At 46.5% G+C, this 23,104-nt stretch overlaps 1 protein-coding gene across 1 annotated transcript; it reads right to left on the minus strand.

The window, feature by feature from the left end:
• Positions 1-526: 526 nt before the first annotated feature.
• On the minus strand, positions 527-21,488 carry LOC110532794 (putative glutamate receptor). The gene is made up of 10 exons (XM_036988863.2): positions 21,090-21,488; positions 18,601-18,682; positions 13,955-13,986; positions 12,527-12,706; positions 10,266-10,492; positions 9,382-9,479; positions 8,254-8,471; positions 6,617-6,836; positions 2,379-2,626; positions 527-1,138 (listed from the first exon to the last, which is right to left on the minus strand). Exons 2-10 carry the CDS (start codon positions 18,662-18,664, stop codon positions 1,040-1,042), a joined length of 1,386 nt encoding a protein of 461 aa, XP_036844758.2. The 5' UTR covers positions 18,665-18,682; positions 21,090-21,488; the 3' UTR covers positions 527-1,039.
• Between the last annotated feature and the right edge of the window lie 1,616 nt (positions 21,489-23,104).

Genomic DNA, 23,104 nt, shown 5'->3' on the forward strand with positions numbered 1-23,104 from the left:
TTGTTCCGTTTGCTCAGTAAAAGACATGTATAGATGTATAGACTACTTGACATTATGTTTTGCTAGATGACCTGTGGGGAGGTGTGACAATAATGACTAATACACTTGAAACAAATAGCCAAACGGAAAACTGCAGACATTACCAGTGCCTCCAACGCGATCAAACCGACGTAAAAAATAAATAAAATGAAATGCAGCGTAACGTGATCAGAAAATTCCAACTAGCAAGCAAGTCGAATAATTGAGTTCGTGCGCGTTCACGCAAAAGGGGGGAATTCTGGCAGGGGTGAGTTTTTGTGCACAACACCGGTGTCCCTCGAAGAAGAAAAAACCAGTTATGAAACCTACAGTGCATGTTCATTCCCCCTTCCTTCCTAGAAGCAACATCGAAGAAATGTAGGCCTATCAAGAATGTACCATTTTGTCTTTGCTTTCTATCCATCCAAATAGTTTTGAGAGAGAGGTTAGGTGTGAAATCATGTGACAACCAACATCTTAAAATCATGTGACAACCAACATCTTAAAATCATGTCTAGGGATTTATTTGGTAGACAGTTAAACGTTACACAGAACAGTTAATGAAACAACTTAAAAGCCAATCAGATGTGATTTAGTACAACATATTTTGGCAGTACAAAAAATACCTGTTCATATCAACAACAAATAGGCCTACAATAACATACACTTACACATTAATCTGGAGGTTCATTGAAGAGCCTGTATCAACTTAATATTTCATCACTGTTATTTCATTTCTGCTATGGACCATGTCGTCTGAGGACAGGAAATGCTATTGTTGCTGTTTTCTATAATACCTTTTCAGAGTGGAATCTATAGTAGAATCTACTCTAACAAGCCATTGTATTTACACGTGGGGAACTTGGTAGCTGTGTGGTACGTTATGAAACAGAACATATTGCTGTAGATACACTATGATAGGGAAGACACTGCTGCTCTCAAGGACAGGAACGGATTTACACGGTCTTATTTGCATATCCAACTCTGATGTTGTTAGGAACCAGCCAGTGAAACGTATCCTTTACGCTTTGCTCTTCTCTGACATCTCTGTGCCTGCGTTTGCCCCACGCGATCCGAAGCGCTGACTCAGTTCTGCCAACAACACTGAGCAGCAGGATTTCTGTGGGGAGAAGAGGGGAAAGATGGTAGGGGAGAGTAAAGAGAGGGGAGCGGAAAGAGAGGGGAGAGGAAAGAGTAAAGAGAGGGGAGAGGACAGAGGACAGAGGGGAGTGATGGGAGGGGAGAGTAAAGAGAGGAGAGATGGGAGGGGAGAGGAAAGAGAGGGGAGAGGAAAGAGGGGAGGGGAGAGTAAAGAGAGGAAAGATGGGAGAGATGGGAGGGGAGAGTAAAGATAGGGGAGAGTAAAGAGAGGGGAGAGGAAAGAACAGGGGAGAGATGGGAGGGGAGAGTAAAGAGAGGGGAGAGTAAAGAGAGGAGAGATGGGAGGGGAGAGGAAAGAGAGGGGAGAGATGGGAGGGGAGAGTAAAGAGAGGGGAGAGGAAAGAGGGGAGAGATGGGAGGGGAGAGGAAAGAGAGGGGAGAGTAAAGAGAGGGGAGAGGAAAGAACAGGGGAGAGATGGGAGGGGAGAGTAAAGAGAGGGGAGAGTAAAGAGAGGAGAGATGGGAGGGGAGAGGAAAGAGAGGGGAGAGATGGGAGGGGAGAGTAAAGAGGGGAGGGGAGAGTAAAGAGAGGGGAGAGGAAAGAGAGGGGAGAGATGGGAGGGGAGAGTAGAGAGGGGAGAGTAAAGAGAGGGGAGATATGGGAGGGGAGAGATGGGAGGGGAGAGATGGGAGGGGAGAGATGGGAGGGGAGAGTAAAGAGAGGGGAGAGTAAAGACAGGGGAGAGTAAAGACAGGGGAGAGTAAAGACAGGGGAGAGTAAAGACAGGGGAGAGTAAAGACAGGGGAGAGTAAAGACAGGGGAGAGTAAAGACAGGGGAGAGTAAAGACAGGGGAGAGATGAGAGGGGAGAGATGAGAGGGGAGAGATGGGAGGGGAGAGATGGGAGGAGAGAGTAAAGAGATGGGAGGGGAAAGAACAGAGGGGAAAGGGGAGAAGAGAGAGGTGAGAAGAGAGGGGAGGAGGATAGAAGGAGAGGAGGAGAGAGAGGTGAGAAGAGAGGGGAGGAGGATAGAAGGAGAGAAGGGAGGAGGAGAGAGAGGTGAGAAGAGAGGGGAGGAGGATAGAAGGAGATAAGGGAGATAGGAGGATAGGAGAGGAGAGGAAAAAGGTGTGAGGAATTGTTAGAGGAAAATTATTGTGTAGGCTTTCAATATTCATGCGTAGATTTGAAAATCGCAATAAACAGAACATATTTTTTAAAGGTCCATTCTTTATCCGCTCCTCATGTTCCCTTTTACCTTCTGGTCCTTGGCTTGACAGCGGGCCTTGGAGGCAAGCTCCAGGATGGCCATGAGGAGTCCCAGGCCCAACCCCAGGGCCAGGAGAAGGAATAGACCCCTCAGGAGGTGGGGCTGGAGGGCATGTGGGGCTTGGCCCCCCTCTGGCAAGCAGCTGCTGGCCCACCACTTACTCTGCAGGAAGGCCAACTCCCCAGATTCACTCAGTTGCAGTATGGCCACTGTTATGTTCTTCATCATTGGAAAGCCTGACAGGAGAGAGAGGGATGGAAGAGGGAGAGAGGGATGGAGGAGGAGGGAGAGAGGGATGGAGGAGCGAGAGAGAGGGATGGAGGAGCGAGAGAGAGAGAGGGAGGGAAGAGAGACGGAAGGGGAGGAGGGAGGGAAGAGAGACGGAAGGGGGGGAGGGAGGGAAGAGAGACGGAAGGGGAGGAGGGAGGGAAGAGAGACGGAAGGGGAGGAGGGAGGGAAGAGAGACGGAAGGGGAGGAGGGAGGGAAGGAAGAGAGACGGAAGGGGAGGAGGGAGGGAAGAGAGACGGAAGGGGAGGAGGGAGGGAAGAGAGACGGAAGGGGAGGAGGGAGGGAAGAGAGACGGGGAGGAGGTTGAGGGAGAGAGACGGGAAGGAGGGTGTGAGGGAGGGAGAGAGACGGAAGGGGAGGAGGGTGTGTGGGAGGAAGAGAGATGGAAGGGGAGGAGGGTGTGAGGGAGGAAGAGAGACGGAAGGGGAGGAGGGTGTGAGGGAGGAAGAGAGACGGAAGGGGAGGAGGGTGTGTGGGAGGAAGAGAGACGGAAGGGGAGGAGGGTGTGAGGGAGGGAAGAGAGACGGAAGGGGAGGAGGGAGGGAAGAGAGACGGAAGGGGAGGAGGGAGGGAAGAGAGACGGAAGGGGAGGAGGGAGGGAAGAGAGACGGAAGGGGAGGAGGGAGGGAAGAGAGACGGAAGGGGAGGAGGGAGGGAGAGAGACGGAAAGGGAGGAGGGTGTGAGGGAGGGAGAGAGACGGGGAGGAGGTTGAGGGAGAGAGACGGGAAGGAGGGTGTGAGGGAGGGAGAGAGACGGAAGGGGAGGAGGGTGTGAGGGAGGAAGAGAGACGGAAGGGGAGGAGGGTGTGAGGGAGAGAGACGGGGAGGAGGTTGAGGGAGAGAGACGGGGAGGAGGTTGAGGGAGAGAGACGGGGAGGAGGTTGAGGGAGAGAGACGGGGAGGAGGTTGAGGGAGAGAGACGGGGAGGAGGTTGAGGGAGAGAGACGGGGAGGAGGTTGAGGGAGAGAGACGGGGAGGAGGTTGAGGGAGAGAGATGGGGAGGAGGGTGGGAGCGAGACGGGGAGGAGGGTGGGAGCGAGACGGGGAGGAGGGTGGGAGCGAGACGGGGAGGAGGGTGGGAGGGAGAGCGAGACGGGGAGGAGGGTGGGAGGGAGAGCGAGACGGGGAGGAGGGTGGGAGGGAGAGAGAGACGGGGAGGAGGGTGGGAGGGAGAGGGAAGGGGAGGAGGGTGTGAGGGAGAGAGAGAAGGGGAGGAGGGTGTAGTGGAGAGAGAGAAGGGGAGGAGGGTGTGAGGAGAGAGAGAAGGGGAGGAGGGTGTAGGGAGAGAGAGAAGGGGAGGAGGGTGTGAGGGAGGGAGAGAGACGGGGAGGAGGATGTGAGAGAGACGGGGAGGAGGGTGGGAGCGAGACGGGGAGGAGGGTGGGAGCGAGACGGGGAGGAGGGTGGGAGGGAGAGCGAGACGGGGAGGAGGGTGGGAGGGAGAGAGAGACGGGGAGGAGGGTGGGAGGGAGAGGGAAGGGGAGGAGGGTGTGAGGGAGAGAGAAGGGGAGGAGGGTGTAGTGGAGAGAGAGAAGGGGAGGAGGGTGTGAGGAGAGAGAGAAGGGGAGGAGGATGTAGGGAGAGAGAGAGAAGGGGAGGAGGGTGTGAGGGAGGGAGAGAGACGGGGAGGAGGATGTGAGAGAGACGGGGAGGAGGGTGGGAGGGAAAGAGACGGGGAGGAGGGTGGGAGGGAGAGAGACGGGGAGGAGGGTGGAAGAGAGAGAGAAAGGGAGGAGGGTGGGAGAGAGAGAGAAAGGGAGGAGGGTGGGAGGGAGAGAGACAGGGAGGAGGGTGGGAGAGAGATAGACAGGGAGGAGGGTGGGAGAAAGATAGACAGGGAGGAGGGTGGGAGAGAGAGAGACAGGGAGGACGGTGGGAGAGAGAGAGACAGGGAGGAGGGTGGGAGGGAGAGAGACAGGGAGGAGGGTGGGAGAAAGATAGACAGGGAGGAGGGTGGGAGAGAGAGAGACAGGGAGGATGGTGGGAGGGAGAGAGACGGGGAGGAGGGTGGAAGAGAGAGAGAAAGGGAGGAGGGTGGGAGAGAAAGGGAGGAGGGTGGGAGGGAGAGAGACAGGGAGGAGGGTGGGAGGGAGAGAGACAGGGAGGAGGGTGGGAGAAAGATAGACAGGGAGGAGGGTGGGAGAGAGAGAGACAGGGAGGATGGTGGGAGGGAGAGAGACGGGGAGGAGGGTGGAAGAGAGAGAGAAAGGGAGGAGGGTGGGAGAGAAAGGGAGGAGGGTGGGAGGGAGAGAGACAGGGAGGAGGGTGGGAGAGAGATAGAGAGAGAGAGAAGGGGAGGAGGGTGTAGTGGAGAGAGAGAAGGGGAGGAGGGTGTGAGGAGAGAGAGAAGGGGAGGAGGGTGTAGGGAGAGAGAGAGAAGGGGAGGAGGGTGTGATGGAGGGAGAGAGACGGGGAGGAGGATGTGAGAGAGACGGGGAGGAGGGTGGGAGGGAGAGAGACGGGGAGGAGGGTGGGAGGGAGAGAGACGGGGAGGAGGGTGGAAGAGAGAGAGAAAGGGAGGAGGGTGGGAGAGAAAGGGAGGAGGGTGGGAGGGAGAGAGACAGGGAGGAGGGTGGGAGAGAGATAGACAGGGAGGAGGGTGGGAGAAAGATAGACAGGGAGGAGGGTGGGAGAAAGATAGACAGGGAGGACGGTGGGAGAGAGAGAGACAGGGAGGAGGGTGGGAGGGAGAGAGACAGGGAGGAGGGTGGGAGGGAGAGAGACAGGGAGGAGGGTGGGAGAGCAAGGAGTTAGTGTGTGAGTATTTTATGTGCGAGAGAAGGGGGTCAGTGTGTGTAAGTGTGTGTGTATCAAGTAATAAACCACACATCAAATAATTCAGATACTCACCACCACAGCAGGCCACCCATAAAAACACACAGACAACATTCCCAATGTTCCTTTATTGACAGCACAGCGGACTCGGCTGCTAGGGGCTCACCTAGGGGTACCGTGGACTCGGCTGCTAGGGGCTCACCTAGGGGTACCGTGGACTCGGCTGCTAGGGGCTCACCTAGAGGTACCGTGGACTCGGCTGCTAGGGGCTCACCTAGGGGTACCGTGGACTCGGCTGCTAGGGGCTCACCTAGGGGTACCGTGGACTCGGCTGCTAGGGGCTCACCTAGGGGTACCGTGGACTCGGCTGCTAGCGGCTCACCTAGGGGTACCGTGGACTCGGCTGCTAGGGGCTCACCTAGGGGTACCGTGGACTTGGCTGCTAGGGGCTCACCTAGGGGTACCGTGGACTCGGCTGCTAGGGGCTCACCTAGGGGTACCGTGGACTCGGCTGCTAGGGGCTCACCTAGGGGTACCGTGGACTCGGCTGCTAGGGGCTCACCTAGGGGTACCGTGGACTCGGCTGCTAGGGGCTCACCTAGGGGTACCGTGGACTCGGCTGCTAGGGCTCACCTAGGGGTACCGTGGACTCGGCTGCTTGGGGCTCACCTAGGGGTACCGTGGACTCGGCTGCTTGGGGCTCACCTAGGGGTACCGTGGACTCGGCTGCTTGGGGCTCACCTAGGGGTACCGTGGACTCGGCTGCTAGGGGCTCACCTAGGGGTACCGTGGACTCGGCTGCTAGCGGCTCACCTAGGGGTACCGTGGACTCGGCTGCTAGGGGCTCACCTAGGGGTACCGTGGACTCGGCTGCTAGGGGCTCACCTAGGGGTACCGTGGACTCGGCTGCTAGGGGCTCACCTAGGGGTACCGTGGACTCGGCTGCTAGGGGCTCACCTAGGGGTACCGTGGACTCGGCTGCTAGGGGCTCACCTAGGGGGTACCGTGGACTCGGCTGCTAGGGGCTCACCTAGGGGTACCGTGGACTCGGCTGCTAGGGGCTCACCTAGGGGTACCGTGGACACAGCTGCTAGGGGTACCGTGGACTCAGCTGCTAGGGGCTCACCTAGGGGTACCGTGGACTCAGCTGCTAGTCGCTTACCTAGGGGTGCTGCAATGCTGTACCCTCTCATAGCGATGAGTTCGCTGCTGCGGATCAGGTTGCAGTAGCGAGCCACAGCCAGGTCCAGAGACGCTGCCTCTCCAATAAAGGCGTAGTTGCCTTCCTGGGTGCGTCGATTGCCCTCTTCCACTGAAGCCACACAACTCTTCTTCCTCTCCATATGCTGGTAGATGCGTCGGTAGGTGGGGTTTTTGGAGTTCTGGAAATGTGTGCGAAATGAGAACCGCAGAAATGCAAAATTGATACAATTGATTTTGGCTGTTGTTGTTGAGACATAAGCGGTTCCAGTTCTACTCTTTCATCCAGAAACCCACCATGGAAGGGCATGTACAGAACTATGAAGTACCATGAGGTACCGATAAGAAAATACATTTCTTGACTTCCATTATGGAGCCAGATACCTGCCAAAAGGTTGAACGTATGTATCATTAGGATCGTAAGAAAATCCAATGCTTTAAACATGAAACGTAAACTTGAAACGTAAACATGAAAAGTAAACATGAAACGTAAACATGAAACAGATCTGGAAACGTACATACCCCTATGTTATGACTATGAATTAACATTTACACATTCAATTCTTACTTTACGTCTCCCTTTACTTGGTTACAAATCTTTTTTATGCGTAAAAACATTTGTGGCATCTGCAAAGGACATGAACCGAACGTAGCTAGTCGAAGTTAGCTAGTCAATCAACCAACTAAAGGACATGAACCGAACGTAGCTAGTCGAAGTTAGCTAGTCAATCAACCAACTAAAGGACATGAACTGAATGTAGCTAGTCAAAGTTAGCTAGTCAATCAACCAACTAAAGGACATGAACCGAACGTAGCTAGTCGAAGTTAGCTAGTCAATCAACCAACTAAAGGACATGAACTGAATGTAGCTAGTCAAAGTTAGCTAGTCAATCAACCAACTAAAGGACATGAACTGAACGTAGCTAGTCAAAGTTAGCTAGTCAATCAACCAACTAAAGGACATGAACTGAATGTAGCTAGTCAAAGTTTGCTAGTCAATCAACCAACTAAAGGACATGAACTGAATGTAGCTAGTCAAAGTTAGCTAGTCAATCAACCAACTAAAGGACATGAACTGAATGTAGCCAGTCAATCAACCAACAGTTTTTGTAAAGTGTGGGAATAAGCTTATGCCAGACTCAGCCTACGTTTAACCTCTTCCTTGAATAGAGACTTTTAACTTGAAAATGTGCAGGATACCTCTTTCCGGTTTCCCTGGCTTTTTAATACTGTGTTATTCTTGTTCGGGTAGCACTCCTCATAGGCCGTTGGGTGTACGTTTTTTTTTGTTGGTGGGATGACACTGCCAAAACTCTGAAAGGTATTATTGTACATCAGAATTGCTACACAAGATTTGTTCAAGCCTAAAAGTCTGGTCCATAATCACAACATGGTGTTTGTATGTTCACAGATGAAATGTCATGTTTACGTTTCACGCATGGCTTTTCTTACGATCCTAACACTTTACGTATGGATTTTCTTACGATCTTAACGATACGTATGTTCAACCTTTTGGCAGGTATCTGGCTCTGTACTACCTTGACGTTTACTAAGGAATAAATGTGTGTGGGTTCTTATTCTTTTTAAAGCAACACATACTTTGAAGAAGTTGAACGTGGATCCCCCTTCGACTGTTCCGTAGTCGATGACGTCCTGTTTGGCCAGCTCCTCGAAGTTATTCACGGAGACATGTTTGGAATCCGAGCGTAGCATGGCGTTAAAGTTGCTGAAGTAGCAGGCCAGGAGCACCACCGCGAACACCCACCAGATAGCGCTGATAACGCGACCAGACAGGCTTTTAGGGTGTGGGCCAGCACCTGAGAATGCAAAACACAAAACATACATTATATTATGTTTCATTTAATTATATGACTGAAACATAGAAATGGGATGGAAAACATATGAAACTATACTCACTCCATTGCATTCATCTGGACTACACTAGAAAGTGTGCAAACTTCCATGTCTTAGTTTTCTCTTAAACAGAGCAATGTAGAAAATGTTTTTTAAATAACTTAGATTACATAGATTTCTCTCGTATGTAAGCATAATAACACCTGCTGTGTTGGTTAGAACCTCAATTATTACACTTTTTCCCTTATTGTTTATCTTTTAGGTTCTATGTTACTTTCAGGGACAATAAAGAAGAAAAGGAACCAAAATCCTGGTCGAGACAATCAATGTCTTCATAGCAGGAACATAAACCCCTGTCCAGACTGGGTAGACTGGCGGCCATATTTAGTGGACCCACAGTAAAGCAGATTCTATGGTGTTCTAGACTCTTCTAGTCTTCATAGCAGGAAGATAAACCCCTGTCCAGACTGGGTAGACTGGCGGCCATATTTAGTGGACCCACAGTAAAGCAGATTCTATGGTGTTCTAGATTCTTCTAGTCTTCATAGCAGGAACATAAACCCCTGTCCAGACTGGGTAGACTGGCGGCCATATTTAGTGGACCCACAGTAAAGCAGATTCTATGGTGTTCTAGACTCTTCTAGTCTTCATAGCAGGAAGATAAACCCCTGTCCAGACTGGGTAGACTGGCGGCCATATTTAGTGGACCCACAGTAAAGCAGATTCTATGGTGTTCTAGATTCTTCTAGTCTTCATAGTAGGAAAGAAACCCCTGTCTAGACTCCCTTTGCCAAAATAGCATGGCTCCATGTTACATGTGACTTGGAAGCAGCGGTTTGACTCCGGGGGCGATTTGACTCATAGCTGCGTTACCTTGCAGGGTCAGGGCTCCAGTGATGTACCAGAAGCTGTGCAGGAGAGTGAAGCTGTGTTCGTCTGTCTCGGGGTCTGCCCACTCAAAGGGGCTTATCCTGGGGTGGGCAGAAAAACAAAGTGACCATTGAGATATATCTTCTTTATTGTCTGGACAGCGGCCAAACCACATTCTTACAAAGAATGAATTAGCAGTGCAGTTTCTACTTCCGTTGACATCATTTGAACTAAATTCTCCCACGCTATGGTTTGTATACTTGACGTACATAGCCTATTTGTTTCATAGCATTATGCATCATTTCTATGTTGATCCTGATACCTTCTGTCCAATCCCCCATCTTTTTATGCAAGGCATGAATCCTAACTTCTATTTTTATGCAAGTCAAATTCTCATTTAATCTCATTGACTTCAACGGATGACTTAGTGAAATTCGATTTAAGTGGAAGTTAGGATTGCCCCCGAAGTGCCTAGTGTTGATAGCTAGCTAGGGATTTGATTTGGAATGAGGCCAAGGAGATAAGGATTTTTCACCTGACCACCAAATAAATGCAGAGGCCCGATTTGATGATCTAGTTTCGTTGGTGGAGTTTAAACACTTAATTTATGTATATATCATGGAAGAGTGTAGTTGTCTTTAGGACAGCTGTTTTCTTAGTCAAGACTTTTGTGTTTTTTTTATGTAATATGTAATTGTTGTACTGTATGTGTGTTTATAGTTTTGTTTAATGTTGTGTTAGTGTATGTAAGTTGTTTTTGTCTGAAACGTTGTTCCCCCTGCTGCTATTGGACCAGGTCTCTCTTAGAAAATAGATGTTATCTCAACGAGAGATAAATAAGGTTAAATAAACACATTTAAAAAATAAGGCCAGAGATTTTAGCTCACCTAGAAACCAGATATATGCAGAGGCCGGTCACCAGGAAGGCCAGGAGGATGCCCACCCACATTTCGGTGGAGAAGGGGAAGAGGAAGCTGAGGGAGTGGCTCTCCTCGGAGCCCACGTCCCTGCTCAGGATGAAACCAATGCCCGTCTGCATGAAGGGAGTGCTCATCTCCACCCCCTGTTCCCTGGTCGCTGTGAGGGTCAGAGAGGCTACCGCCAGGTCGGCCTCCTGATAGATAGGGGGAGACAAGAGCAGGCACACACACGGGAGTACGGACACCCAGACGCACACGGGAGTACGCACACACACACACACGGGCGTACGGACACCCAGACACACGGACACCCAGACGCACACAGGCGTACGGACACACAGGCGTACGGACACACACACACAGGCGTACGGACACACACACACAGGCGTACGGACAGACACACACAGGCGCACGGACACACACACAGGCGTACGGACACACACACAGAGGCTTACGGACAGACACACACAGGAGTTCGGACAGACACACACACACAGGAGTTCGGACAGACACACACACACAGGAGTTCGGACAGACACACACACACAGAAGTTCGGACAGACACACACACACAGAAGTTCGGACAGACACACACACACAGAAGTTCGGACAGACACACACACACAGAAGTTCGGACAGACACACACACACAGAAGTTCGGACACACACACACACACAGAAGTTCGGACACACACACACACAGAAGTTCGGACACACACACACACAGAAGTTCGGACACACACACACAGAAGTTCGGACACACAGAAGTTCGGACACACAGAAGTTCGGACACACAGAAGTTCGGACACACAGAAGTTCGGACACACACACACACACACACACACACACACACACACACACACACACACACACACCAAAAGGATGCAAGATCAAATCCCTGAGCTGACAAGGTAAAAAATATGTTGTTCTACCCCTGAACAAGGCACTGACCCACTGTTCCTAGGCTGTCATTGAAAATAATAAATTATTCTTAACTGACTTGTCTAGTTAAATAAAGGTCAAATAAAAAACAGAAATAGACTGAATGACGCAACCAATCCCCCAGTGTACCATATACCACCACCTGATACCTTCTGTCCAATCCCCCAGTGTACCATATACCACTACCTGATACCTTCTGTCCAATCCCCCAGTGTACCATATACCACTACCTGATACCTTCTGTCCAATCCCCCAGTGTACCATATATCACCACCTGATACCTTCTGTCCAATCCCCCAGTGTAACATATACCACCACCTGATACCTTCTGTCCAATCCCCCAGTGTACCGTATATCACCACCTGATACCTTCTGTCCAATCCCCCAGTGTACCATATACCACCACCTGATACCTTCCTGTCCAATCCCCCAGTGTACCATATACCACCACCTGATACCTTCTGTCCAATCCCCCAGTGTACCATATACCACCACCTGATACCTTCTGACCAATCCCCCAGTGTACCATATACCACCACCTGATACCTTCTGACCAATCCCCCAGTGTACCATATACCACCACCTGATACCTTCTGTCCAATCCCCCAGTGTACCATGTACCACCACCTGATACCTTCTGTCCAATCCCCCAGTGTACCATATACCACCACCTGATACCTTCTGACCAATCCCCCAGTGTACCATATACCACCACCTGATACCTTCTGTCCAATCCCCCAGCGTACCATATACCACCATCTGATACCTTCTGTCCAATCCCCCAGTGTACCATATACCACCACCTGATACCTTCTGTCCAATCCCCCAGTGTACCATATACCACCACCTGATACCTTCTGTCCAATCCCCCAGTGTACCATATACCACCACCTGATACCTTCTGTCCAATCCCCCAGTGTACCATATACCACCACCTGATACCTTCTGTCCAATCCCCCAGTGTACCATATACCACCACCTGATACCTTCTGTCCAATCCCCCAGCGTACCATACACCACCACCTGATACCTTCTGTCCAATCCCCCAGCGTACCATATACCACCACCTGATACCTTCTGTCCAATCCCCCAGCGTACCATATACCACCACCTGATACCTTCTGTCCAATCCCCCAGTGTAACATATACCACTACCTTCTGTCCAATCCCCCAGCGTACCATATACCACTAACTTCTGTCCAATCCCCCAGCGTACCGTATACCGCTACCTTCTGTCCAATCCCCCAGCGTACCTTATACCGCTACCTTCTGTCCAGGCCACTCACCCCTCGGACCACCTCCCCGATCATCCCCAACCAGTTTCCGCTCTCATCCTGTTGCCCATACTTTCCATCCTTCACCAGGTGCACGGTGTACTTGAAGTCCAACCGTTTGGCAATCTCCGCTAGCAGGTCAATGCAGTACCCCTCCAGCTCAGACCCTTGGGTCATAGTGTACGGTTCTTGCTGGTGGGAGTGAATCCAACAAGTGGATCATATTTTAAAACATGCACACTAGCATAGAGTTACATAAAGTTACTAGAGTGGCTCTGTCATAGACCCTCATAAGACAAGAATATGCTGATAACGGCAGCTATCTTGGTCAGGGATACATTCAAATGAGTCTAATTGAACAAGATGGCTGCATTCACACCGCTGTATCCTCTGAAATAACACAGAGATGCAATACTAATTCCCTGCCATTGTTCCTTTGAATTTGAAAGACAGTGTTCTATTTAATTCTTTGCATAGCAGTATATCAACTGTCGTGTCATGTTACAATATTGAGCGCATAACGACATGGGGACTGGCCACGAATGGCTCCCTAAAATGGTGAAATCTAGTGTATGATGTCATGCGAGATCTATACTGAACAAAGATATAAATGCAACATGCAACAATTTCAATGATTTTACTGTGTTACAGTTCATATAAGGAAATCAGTCAATTTAAATAAATTTATTGGGCCCTAATCTATGGATTTCACATGACTGGGGCAAGTGTGCAGCCAATCAGAATTAGTTTTCCCCCACAAATAGGCTTTATTACAGACAGAATTACTTCTCAGATTCATCAGCTGTCCAGGGTGGCTGGTCTCAGACCCATGAATGCACCTTATCAACATTTCTGGGATCTTTTATTTCAACTCATGAACCCAACACTTTACAAGTTGCGTTTATATTTTTGTTCAGTATATGATCAGCTGCTTTTACACAGCCATCCTGAGAACCCAGTTCTGTCCACACTCGCATGTCAGATTTGCGCATTCACACAGCTGTGTCCTCTGAAATAGCACACAGATGCAATACTAATTTCCTGCCATTGTTCCCTAAAATTTTGGGGTGGTTGTCATGGTAATGGCAGGTAAACTGAGCATCCAGACTGAGGTCAGATAAGCAACGTCATAATCTTATCAGGATTGAGAACCACATATGAATGTGGAATAAAATCGGAACTCAAAAGATCTGAATCTATGTGTTTTTTCTATTTAAACATTTTGGGGAAGACTAATAGGTATCAGACCTTTCAATACATCGGAATTGGGCTGCCACAGTGTTGTACAAACACGTGTACCCAATTTAAAGTAATTTGATCAGGAGTCATAATGAAATATGAAAATTAGTATGTTTGCTGTCAGATATGATATGCATAACAAACTAATAAAAAAACAATGATTGTGATAAGTATTAGCGTGATGTATATATAATATCTTACCAATATAGTGGAGACGGATAACACCGGGGGCCCTGGAACGACAAAAACAAAACATGAGAATCTCCTCACACTGCTCTTCAGCGTGTCTGGGTAAATATATGAGAGAATGCCAAGAATGTGCACCGCTGTCATCAAGGTAAAGGGTGGCTATTTGAAGAATCTCACATATAAAATTATTTTTGATTTGTTTAACACTTTTTTGGTTACTACATGATTCCATATGTCATTTCATAGTTTTGATGTCTTCACTATTATTCAACAATGAAAAACCCTTGAATGTGTAGGTGTGTCCAAACTTTTGACTGGTGCTGTACATGTATGTACATGAAATGAGTTACAAAATGAATATGAAAGATAGTCAAGATGTTGACAAGGTTAAACATAATGATTTTTAATTCAAATAATAATTGTGTCCTTCAAAATTTGCTTTCGTCAAAGAATCAGCAAGTACAGCCTTTCAGACCTTTGGCATTCTAGTCGTCAATTTGTTGAGGTAATCTGAAGAGATTTCAACCGATGCTTGTTGGATTGACAAAAATCCTTTGTGTAATGACAAATAGATCCTTCATTTCGTCCAGCATACAGGAAAAGATTTTTGGAAGAGAGACAAAGGACAACGTTTTCTTGAGTAGCTGCTATTGAATACAGATCGCCCAGTGATCAATTTGATCGATTATTAACGTTTACAAATACCTAAAGTTGGGTTACAAAAGTAGGTTGAAGTGTTTTGTCAAAGAATATAGGAAACTTATATAATTTTAAAAAATGACGTGTTTTGGAAGGGAGCTTTTTCCTGAACCAGACAGGCTATACAAATGGATATTTTGGGCAGACATGGACGGATTTAATCGGGAAAAAGACCCAATTGTGATGTTTATGGAACATATAGGAGTGCCAACAAAGAATATCATCAAAGGTAATGAATGTTTTATATTTTATTTCTGTGTTTTGTGTAGCGCCGGCTACGCTAATTCTTTTGTTTACGTCCCCTTCAGGTATATTGGGGTGTTGCATGCTATCAGATAATAGCTTCTCATGCTTTCGCCGAAAAGCATTTTACAAATCTGACTTGTTGGCTAGATTCACAACGAGTGTAGCTTTAATTCAATACCCTGCATGTGTGTTTTAATGAACGTCTGAGTTTTAATGAGTACATTTAGCATTTAGCGTAGCGCATTTGCATTTCCAGGTGTCTAGATGAGACGTCTGCGTCTCAGGTGGGAGCAAGAGTTAAGCACCGTCCACAGGGCGTTGCAAAATGAAGCGATAGCTTTCCTTCTTCAAGATCCATTTTACCCTGTACAAATCTCCCACTTTACCACCACCAACCAGACCATCACATTGCCTCCACCATGCTTGACAGATGGCTTCAAGCACGCCTCCAGCATATTTTCATTTTTTCTGTCTCACAAATATTCTTCTTTGTGATCTCAACACCTCATACTTAGATTTGTCTGGCCATAACACTTTTTTTCTGATCTTGCTCTGTCTTCTGTGTTCTTTCGCCCATCTTAATCTTTTCTTTTTATTGGCCAGTCTGAGATATGGCTTTTTCTTTGCAACTCTGCCTAGAAGGTTAGCATCCCAGAGAATCCTCTTCACTGTTGACATTGAAAATCAAATCAAATTTTATTTGTCACATACACATGGTTAGCAGATGTTAATGCGAGTGTAGCGAAATGCTTGTGCTTCAAGTTCCGACAATGCAGTAATAACCAACAAGTAATCTAGCTAACAATTCCAAAACTACTACCTTATAGACACAAGTGTAAGGGGATAAAGAATATGTACATCAAGATATATGAATGAGTGATGGTACAGAGCGGCATAGGCAAGATACAGTAGATGGTATTGAGTGCAGTATATACATATGAGATGAGTATGTTAACAAAGTGGCATAGTTAAAGTGGCTAGTGATACATGTACATGAGACTGGTGTTTTGCGGGTAATATTAAATGAAGCTGCCAGTTGAGTTTTTGTGAGGTGTCTGTTTCTCAAACTAGACACTAATGTACTTGTCATCTTGCTCAGTTGTGCACCGGGGTTGTGCACCTCTTTCTATTCTGGTTAGAGACAGTTTGTGCTGTTCTGTGAAGGGAGTAGTACACAGCGTTGTACGAGATCCTCAGTTTCTTGGCAATTTTCACTTGGAATAGCCTTCATTTCTCAGAACAAAAATAGATGGATGAGTTTCAGAAGACAGTTATTTGTTTCTGGCCATTTTGAGCCTGTAATCGAACCCACAAATGCTAATGCGCCAGATACTCAACTAGTCTAAAGAAGGCCAGTTTTATTGTTTCTTTAATTAGCACAACAGTTTGCAGATGTGCTAACAATTGCAAAAGTGTTTTCTAATGATCAATTAGCCTTTTAAAATTATAAACTTGGATTAGCTAACACAACGTGCCATTGGAACACAGGAGTGATGGATGCTGATAATGGGCCTCTGTACGCCTATGTATATATTCCATAAAAGAATATATATGTATTTTTAATTTAAAAAAAAAAAAATATATATATATATATATTAAATCAGCCTTTTCCAGCTACAATAGTCATTTACAACATTAACAATGTCTACACTGTACTTCTGATCAATTTGATGTTATTTCAATGGACAAAAAAAGTGCTTTTCTTTCAAAAACAAGGACTTTTCTAAGTGACCCCAAACGTTTAACCGTAGTATTAATATAAACTCAGCAAAAAAAGAAACGTCCTCTCACTGTCAACAGACTACTTTCCCTTCCATTTTGGGGGCAATGCAGGGGGACAGTAATGGGGTACCACAGGGCTGTGTTTCAAACCCCCTATGGTGAGACTAAAGTGGGGTCTTACCCACCCTGCTCTGCCCTAAATACATGTTCTGGCATCAAATCCCCCCCCCCCCCCCCCCCTTCCAACCACTCCACCAGAAAAGGGGAAGTCACCCTTTCCAATCCCTCTCCCTCTTTTAGACATTATGCATGGCATTCAAACTTGTTTTCCTTGCCGTCGATTGACTGTGACCAATGCCATTTCAGCGTGTCCGCTTCAGGACCTAACAAGCCCTGCCAAAGTTGGAGGCGGGGAAGCGGAGGTGCCGGCGCAGTCGGGGTACTCCCTTGGTATCACATGGTGTCAGTGACACACTGACACACATCAAAAGTAATTTGTAAAAAAGACCACTGGCATCGACCTACAAGCCCACGGAGATGCCGGTCATTTCGCGGGCTTGCCCCGAGCCATTGACTTCAAGCTCAATTGATTTATTATACTCTTTTGTTGGCCGTGGCAGGCATCCTCTCAGATGACTTGTGAGAAATGGTCGGCTGCCAGATCTGATGCGGCCCTGGCACTTTGAACGCGGTTCCAGCCGTCCAGCCTTGGTCAATGGGAAGAGTCAGATGTCGAGACACTAACCATTTTGGGGTGCCTTCCCACAGGCTAAAACATGCTGGGATGCTGGAGGACTTTCAAAGGCTGGTTCTATTAAAGCTGCACAGCTCTAGAAGAGACTATTGCCTGTCACAACAGTATGTTTTCTAAATGTATTCACTGCATTCAACATTTTCCCCCCAAATTCCTATAAATAACCTAAGATAGTTCAGAGGCGTCTTGACTACTTATAAACCACTAGGGGTCACTATAGTAAAATGGTTAACAAGTACCCTGCACAGTAGCAGGGAAAGGGGATACCTAGGCAGTTGTGCAACTGAATGTCTTCCACATTTAACCCAACCCCTCTGAATCAGAGGAAGTGATTCTGGGAGATTTTGTTGTTTTTAATAAGGTACTCAGCCTGGTCTCATTGACTAGAAATTATTTAGTAAATGTACATCTTGGGACACTCAAATTAGTATGATATGTTAAGGCTATTTAGCAACTTTTCCACTACTTAGCATGTTAGCCAACCCTTCCCGTAACTCTTTAACCTAATCCCTAAACTTAACCCTCTCCTGGCTAACATTAGTAAGTTAACCACCAAGCTAACATTAGCCACAAATGAGAATTTGTGACATATCATTTGTGTTACAAATTCGTAACAAATTGCCCCCAACCACAGATATAGGATGTAACGATAGGATTGTTACCAATACCTGACCCTGGATTTATGGCTATAGTAGCAGATTTACTGAGAATACCTGTTCCTAGGAACACCTGCTCCTTGCATGACAGACTGACCAGGTGAAAGCTATGATCCCTTATTGATGTCATTTACTAAAACACTTCAATCAGTGTAGATGAAGGGGAGGAGATGAAGGGGAGGATTTTTAAGCATTGAGACATGGAATGTGTGCCATTCAGAGGGTGAATGGGCAAGACAAAATATTTAAGTGCCTTTTAACGGGGTATTGTAGTAGGTGCCAGGCGCACCGGTTTGAGTATGTCAAGAACTGCAACGCTTCTGGGTTTTTCACACTCAACAGTTTCCCGTGTGGATCAATAATGGTCCACCAAAGGACATCCAGCCAACTTGACACAGATGTGGGAAGCAATGGAGTCAACATGGATCAGCATCCCTGTGGAATGCTTTCGACACCTTGTACTCCAGGCCCTGACAAATTGAGGCTGTTCTGAGGGCAAATGGGGGAGCAACTCAATATTAGGAAGGTGTTCCTAATGTTTCGTACACTCAGTGTATACCATGTGATATATTTATATTTACCTGCAGTGCAAACAACAGATAGCAGTGCCACCACACACACAACCGATCCAATAAACGCTTTCATGTCGTCGTCCTTCTGAACCTGAGAATTAAAAAGGTGAAAGCAGTTCAGTGACAAAGTTAAAATGTATAATAGATTTTTACATAATGTATTTTGTTGATTAGAAGCTCATTCATTTCAGTTTGTATCAACAGATATGAGTGTAATAAAAACTTGAACATAAGCTGTGTCAAATTAAGTTAAGAAAACTGACAATTTCTCTAGAAATAATAATGATACGTGTCCAGAAGTCAAATGGGAGTTATACATAGTAAAATATATACAGTACCAGTCAAAAGTTTGGACACAACTACTCATTCAAGGGTTTTTCTTTATTTGTACTGTTTTCTACATTGTATAATCATAGTGAAGACATCACAACTATGAAATAACACATATGGAATCATGTAGTAACTAAAAAGTGTTTGAGATATTTGAGATTCTTCAAAGAAGCCACCCTTTGCCTTGATGACAGCTTTGCACTCTCTCAACCAGCTTCAAGAGGAATGCTTTTCCAACAGTCTTGAAGGAGTTCCCACACATGCGGAGCACTTGTTGGCTGCTTTTCCTTCACTCTGCAGTCCTACTCATCCCAAACCATAATGCAGCACTCCATCACTCTCCTTCTTGGACAAATAGCCCTTACACAGCCTACAGTTGGGTCATTGCCTGTTGATGAAACAAATGATAGTCCCACTAAGCGCAAACCAGATGGGATGGTGTATCGCTGCAGAATGCTATGGAAGCCATGCTGGTTAAGTGTGCCTGGAATTCTAAATAAATCACTGACAGTGTCACCAGCAAAGCACCCCTCACACCATCACATCTCCTCCTCCATGCTTCACGGTGGGAAGAACACATGCGGAGGTCATCCTTTCACCTACACTGAGTCTCACAAAGACATAAATCTCACATTTGGACTGAGACGAAAAGGACAGATTTCTACTGGTCCAATGTCCATTGCTTGCGTTTCTTAGCCCAAGCAAGTCTCTTCTTATTATTGGTGTCCTTTAGTAGTTGTTTCTTCGCTGCAATTCGACCATGTTCGACCAAGGCCTGATTCACGCAGTCTCCTCTGAACAGTTGATGTTGAGGTGTGTCTGTTACTTGAACTCTGTGAAGCATTTATTTGGGCTGCAATCTGAGGTGCAGTTAACTCTAATGAACTTATCTTCTGCAGCAGAGGTAACTCTGGGTCTTCTTTTCCTGTGGCGGTCCTCATGAGAGCCAGTTTCATCATAGAGCTTGGTGGTTTTTGCGACTATACTTGAAGAAACTTTAAAAGTTCTTGACATTTTCCGTACTGACTGACCTTCATGTCTTAAAGTAATGTTGGACTGTTGTTTTGCTTTGCTAATTTGAGCTGTTCTTGCCAAAATATGGACTTGGTCTTTTACCAAATAGGGCTTCTGTATACCACCCCAATCTTGTCACAACACAACTGATTGGCTCAAACGCAATAAGGAAGAAATTCCACAAATTAACTTTTAACAAGGCACTCCTGTTAATTGAAATGCATTCCAGGTGACTACCTCATGAAGCTGGATGAGAGCATGCCAAGAGTGTGCAAAACTGTCAAGGCAAAGGGTGGCTACTTTAAAGAATCTAAAATATGTTTTCATTTGTTTAACACTTTTTTGGTTACTACATGATTCCATATGTGTTATTTTATAGTGTTAATGCCTTCACAATTATTCTACAATGTAGAAAATAGTAAAAATAAAAAATTAAAACCCTTGAATGAGTAGGTGTCCAGACTTTTGACTGATATGTATATATATTGATTTTATAACATTGAAGGTAATGTTGGCTCAGGTTATAGCAATCGGATTTCATTTAGGACTTAACAAATACATTTTTGCTAACCAAGGACAATGTTTTTTTTTTGTGGGTTGGGACTCACTGACAGACCACACCTAGAGATTGGGTTGTAGTTACAACACATGGTTTGGTCTATCTGGTTCGTCACAAGGTTCAAATTCAACTTTATTTCTAATAAAAACATTGGATGTCCTACATCAGAATTTCACAATAAGTTCTAGTTTGGGGGTCATAATGCAAAGGAAATGTAATAGACCATGCCTCATCTCCCGGCACATAAACTTCAACAATAAGGCACGAGGAGGTGTAGTACATGGCCAATATACCACAGCTAAGGGCTGAGAGCTAAGGGCACTAGAGCAGCAAAAAATAATAATAATAATAATAATAATGTTTTGTCATCCCCATGGTATACGGTCGGATATACCACGGCTGTCAGCCAATCAGCATTCAGTGCTCGAACCACCAAGTTTCTAATTATTAGTAGATGACACATGGAAGAGAAAGCTTCTAAATGTTTTTTTTAGGAACTACAACAGCAATAAGATGCTGTCATTCAAAATTCACTGTAAAAGTAAATAGTACTGTCTCAATAAACTAGGAAAAAGTCAAACAAGGATTCCTTTACCTTAGATGTTCCGTCCTACGTGGTAGAGAAGTGGAAGGATGGAAATGAAGTAGTGAATGAAGAGGGCCGGTTGGGAGCAGTTTAAGGAGGGGGGAGCAGATATCACACAACCCACATCTATAAAGGGGTTGGATATGGAAGGACGACAGCGAGTTGCATGCCAATAAATCTCTGCTTTCTTCCAAAGTGTGCACTTGTTCACTTCCCTTGGTACAAATGCAGCTTTATAGAGTGCTACACATCAAGATGACCAGATAAGAGAGACCCCCCCAACATCTCCATATATAAGTCAATGTGTAACAATCCAGATGAATAGGAATGTTGTCAGGTTACATACATAAGAGAGAGCCCCCAACATCTCCCTATTTAAGTCCATGTGTAGGGGTCTCCTGGTCTCCTGACCCCTCCTGTCTCAGCCTCCAGTATTTATGCTGCAGTAGTTTATGTGTCGGGGTCTAGGGTCAGTCTGTTATGTCTGGAGTACTTCTCCTGTCTTATCCGGTTTCCTGTGTGAATTTAAGTATGCTCTCTCTAATTCTCTCTTTCTTTCTCTTTCTCTGAGGACCTGAGCCCTAGGACCATGCCTCAGGGCTACCTGGCATGATGACTCCTTGCTGTCCCCAGTCCACCTGGCCGTGCTGCTGCTCCAGTTTTAACTGTTCTGCCTGCGGCTATGGAACCCTGACCTGTTCACCGGACGTGCTACCTGTCCCCGACCTGCTGTTTTCAACTCTCTAGAGACAGCAGGAGGGGTAGAGATACTCTTAATGATCGGCTATGAAAAGCCAACTGACATTTACTCCTGAGGTGCTGACTTGTTTCACCCTCGACAACTACTGTGATTATTATTTGACCATGCTGGTCATTTATGAACATTTGAACATCTTGGCCATGTTCTGTTATAATCTCTACCCAGCACAGCCAGAAGAGGACTGGCCACCCCTTATAGCCTGATTTCTCTCTAGGTTCCTTCCTAGGTTTTGGCCTTTCTAGGGAGTTTTTCCTAGCCACCGTGCTTCTACACCTGCATTGCTTGCTGTTTGGGGTTTTAGGCTGGGTTTCTGTACAGCACGTTGAGATAGCAGCTGATGTAAGAAGGGCTTTATAAATAAATTTGATTTGAATGTGTAACAATCCAGATGGATAGGCATGTTGTCAGGTTACATAAGAGAGAGCCCCCAACATCTCCCTATTTAAGTCCATGTGTAACAAATCTAGTAATAACTGTAAGTCTATTATCTGTAGACTCAATCCCGTCCGTACAAAGTGATCACATCAACTCAACCAAGCAGCAGGCCACTGTGACTGGTTCTCTTATTTGGAACTACAGGCTATGAGTCTTGGATTGGTGCATATCAGGATGGCAAGGCTTGTTTTTGTCAGGTTACACAAGAGTCCCTCTCATCCTGCCTTGTTGGCAGCCAATGGAACAGATACTGTTCCCAGAAATCAGGGGGGAAGAGTGGCGCAATGAGGGGCAGATTTCTGAATCCTTTGGGAATCATCAGGAGGTTGGAACCAGAGGGAAGATATGTGGTCACTGAAAACAAGTGCCCTATTCTTGAAGCTAACCCTAAAAGGAGTTATTTGCAGAAGAACAGTGCTAGAGAGGGAGAGATATCTGTTTGTAGAATAATTATTTTGAGGAAGGGGTCAGAGTTAGTGCAGAATAACAGATCGAAAAAATCTTGATGCTAACAAGTTGTTTGTTCTGTCCTAGAAGTTAATTGGTAAAGAGCTGAATGAAGGTTCAACCTGTTTATTTTGGTATTGGGCAGAGTTAGCTTGTTTGGTTAGTTCATGTTAATCCCCTTGACAACATCCAAGAGACTTGAATTACTGCTCTATTCAATAATCAGAGAAGTACGTATTAGGTACCCAAGCAGCCCGTTCAATTTAACTAAAGAGATTAACACAGGGCAATTAACTCATCTTTTTCATGTTGTATACTTTGGAAGAACGCCTGGGACTCTGGCAACAGAAGGTGAATTCATAGAGGAGTTCAGTCTTACAAA

Source organism: Oncorhynchus mykiss, chromosome 9, assembly GCF_057628025.1.
Source record: "Oncorhynchus mykiss isolate SJ-2025 chromosome 9, ASM5762802v1, whole genome shotgun sequence".
Classification (NCBI taxonomy): domain Eukaryota; kingdom Metazoa; phylum Chordata; class Actinopteri; order Salmoniformes; family Salmonidae; genus Oncorhynchus; species Oncorhynchus mykiss.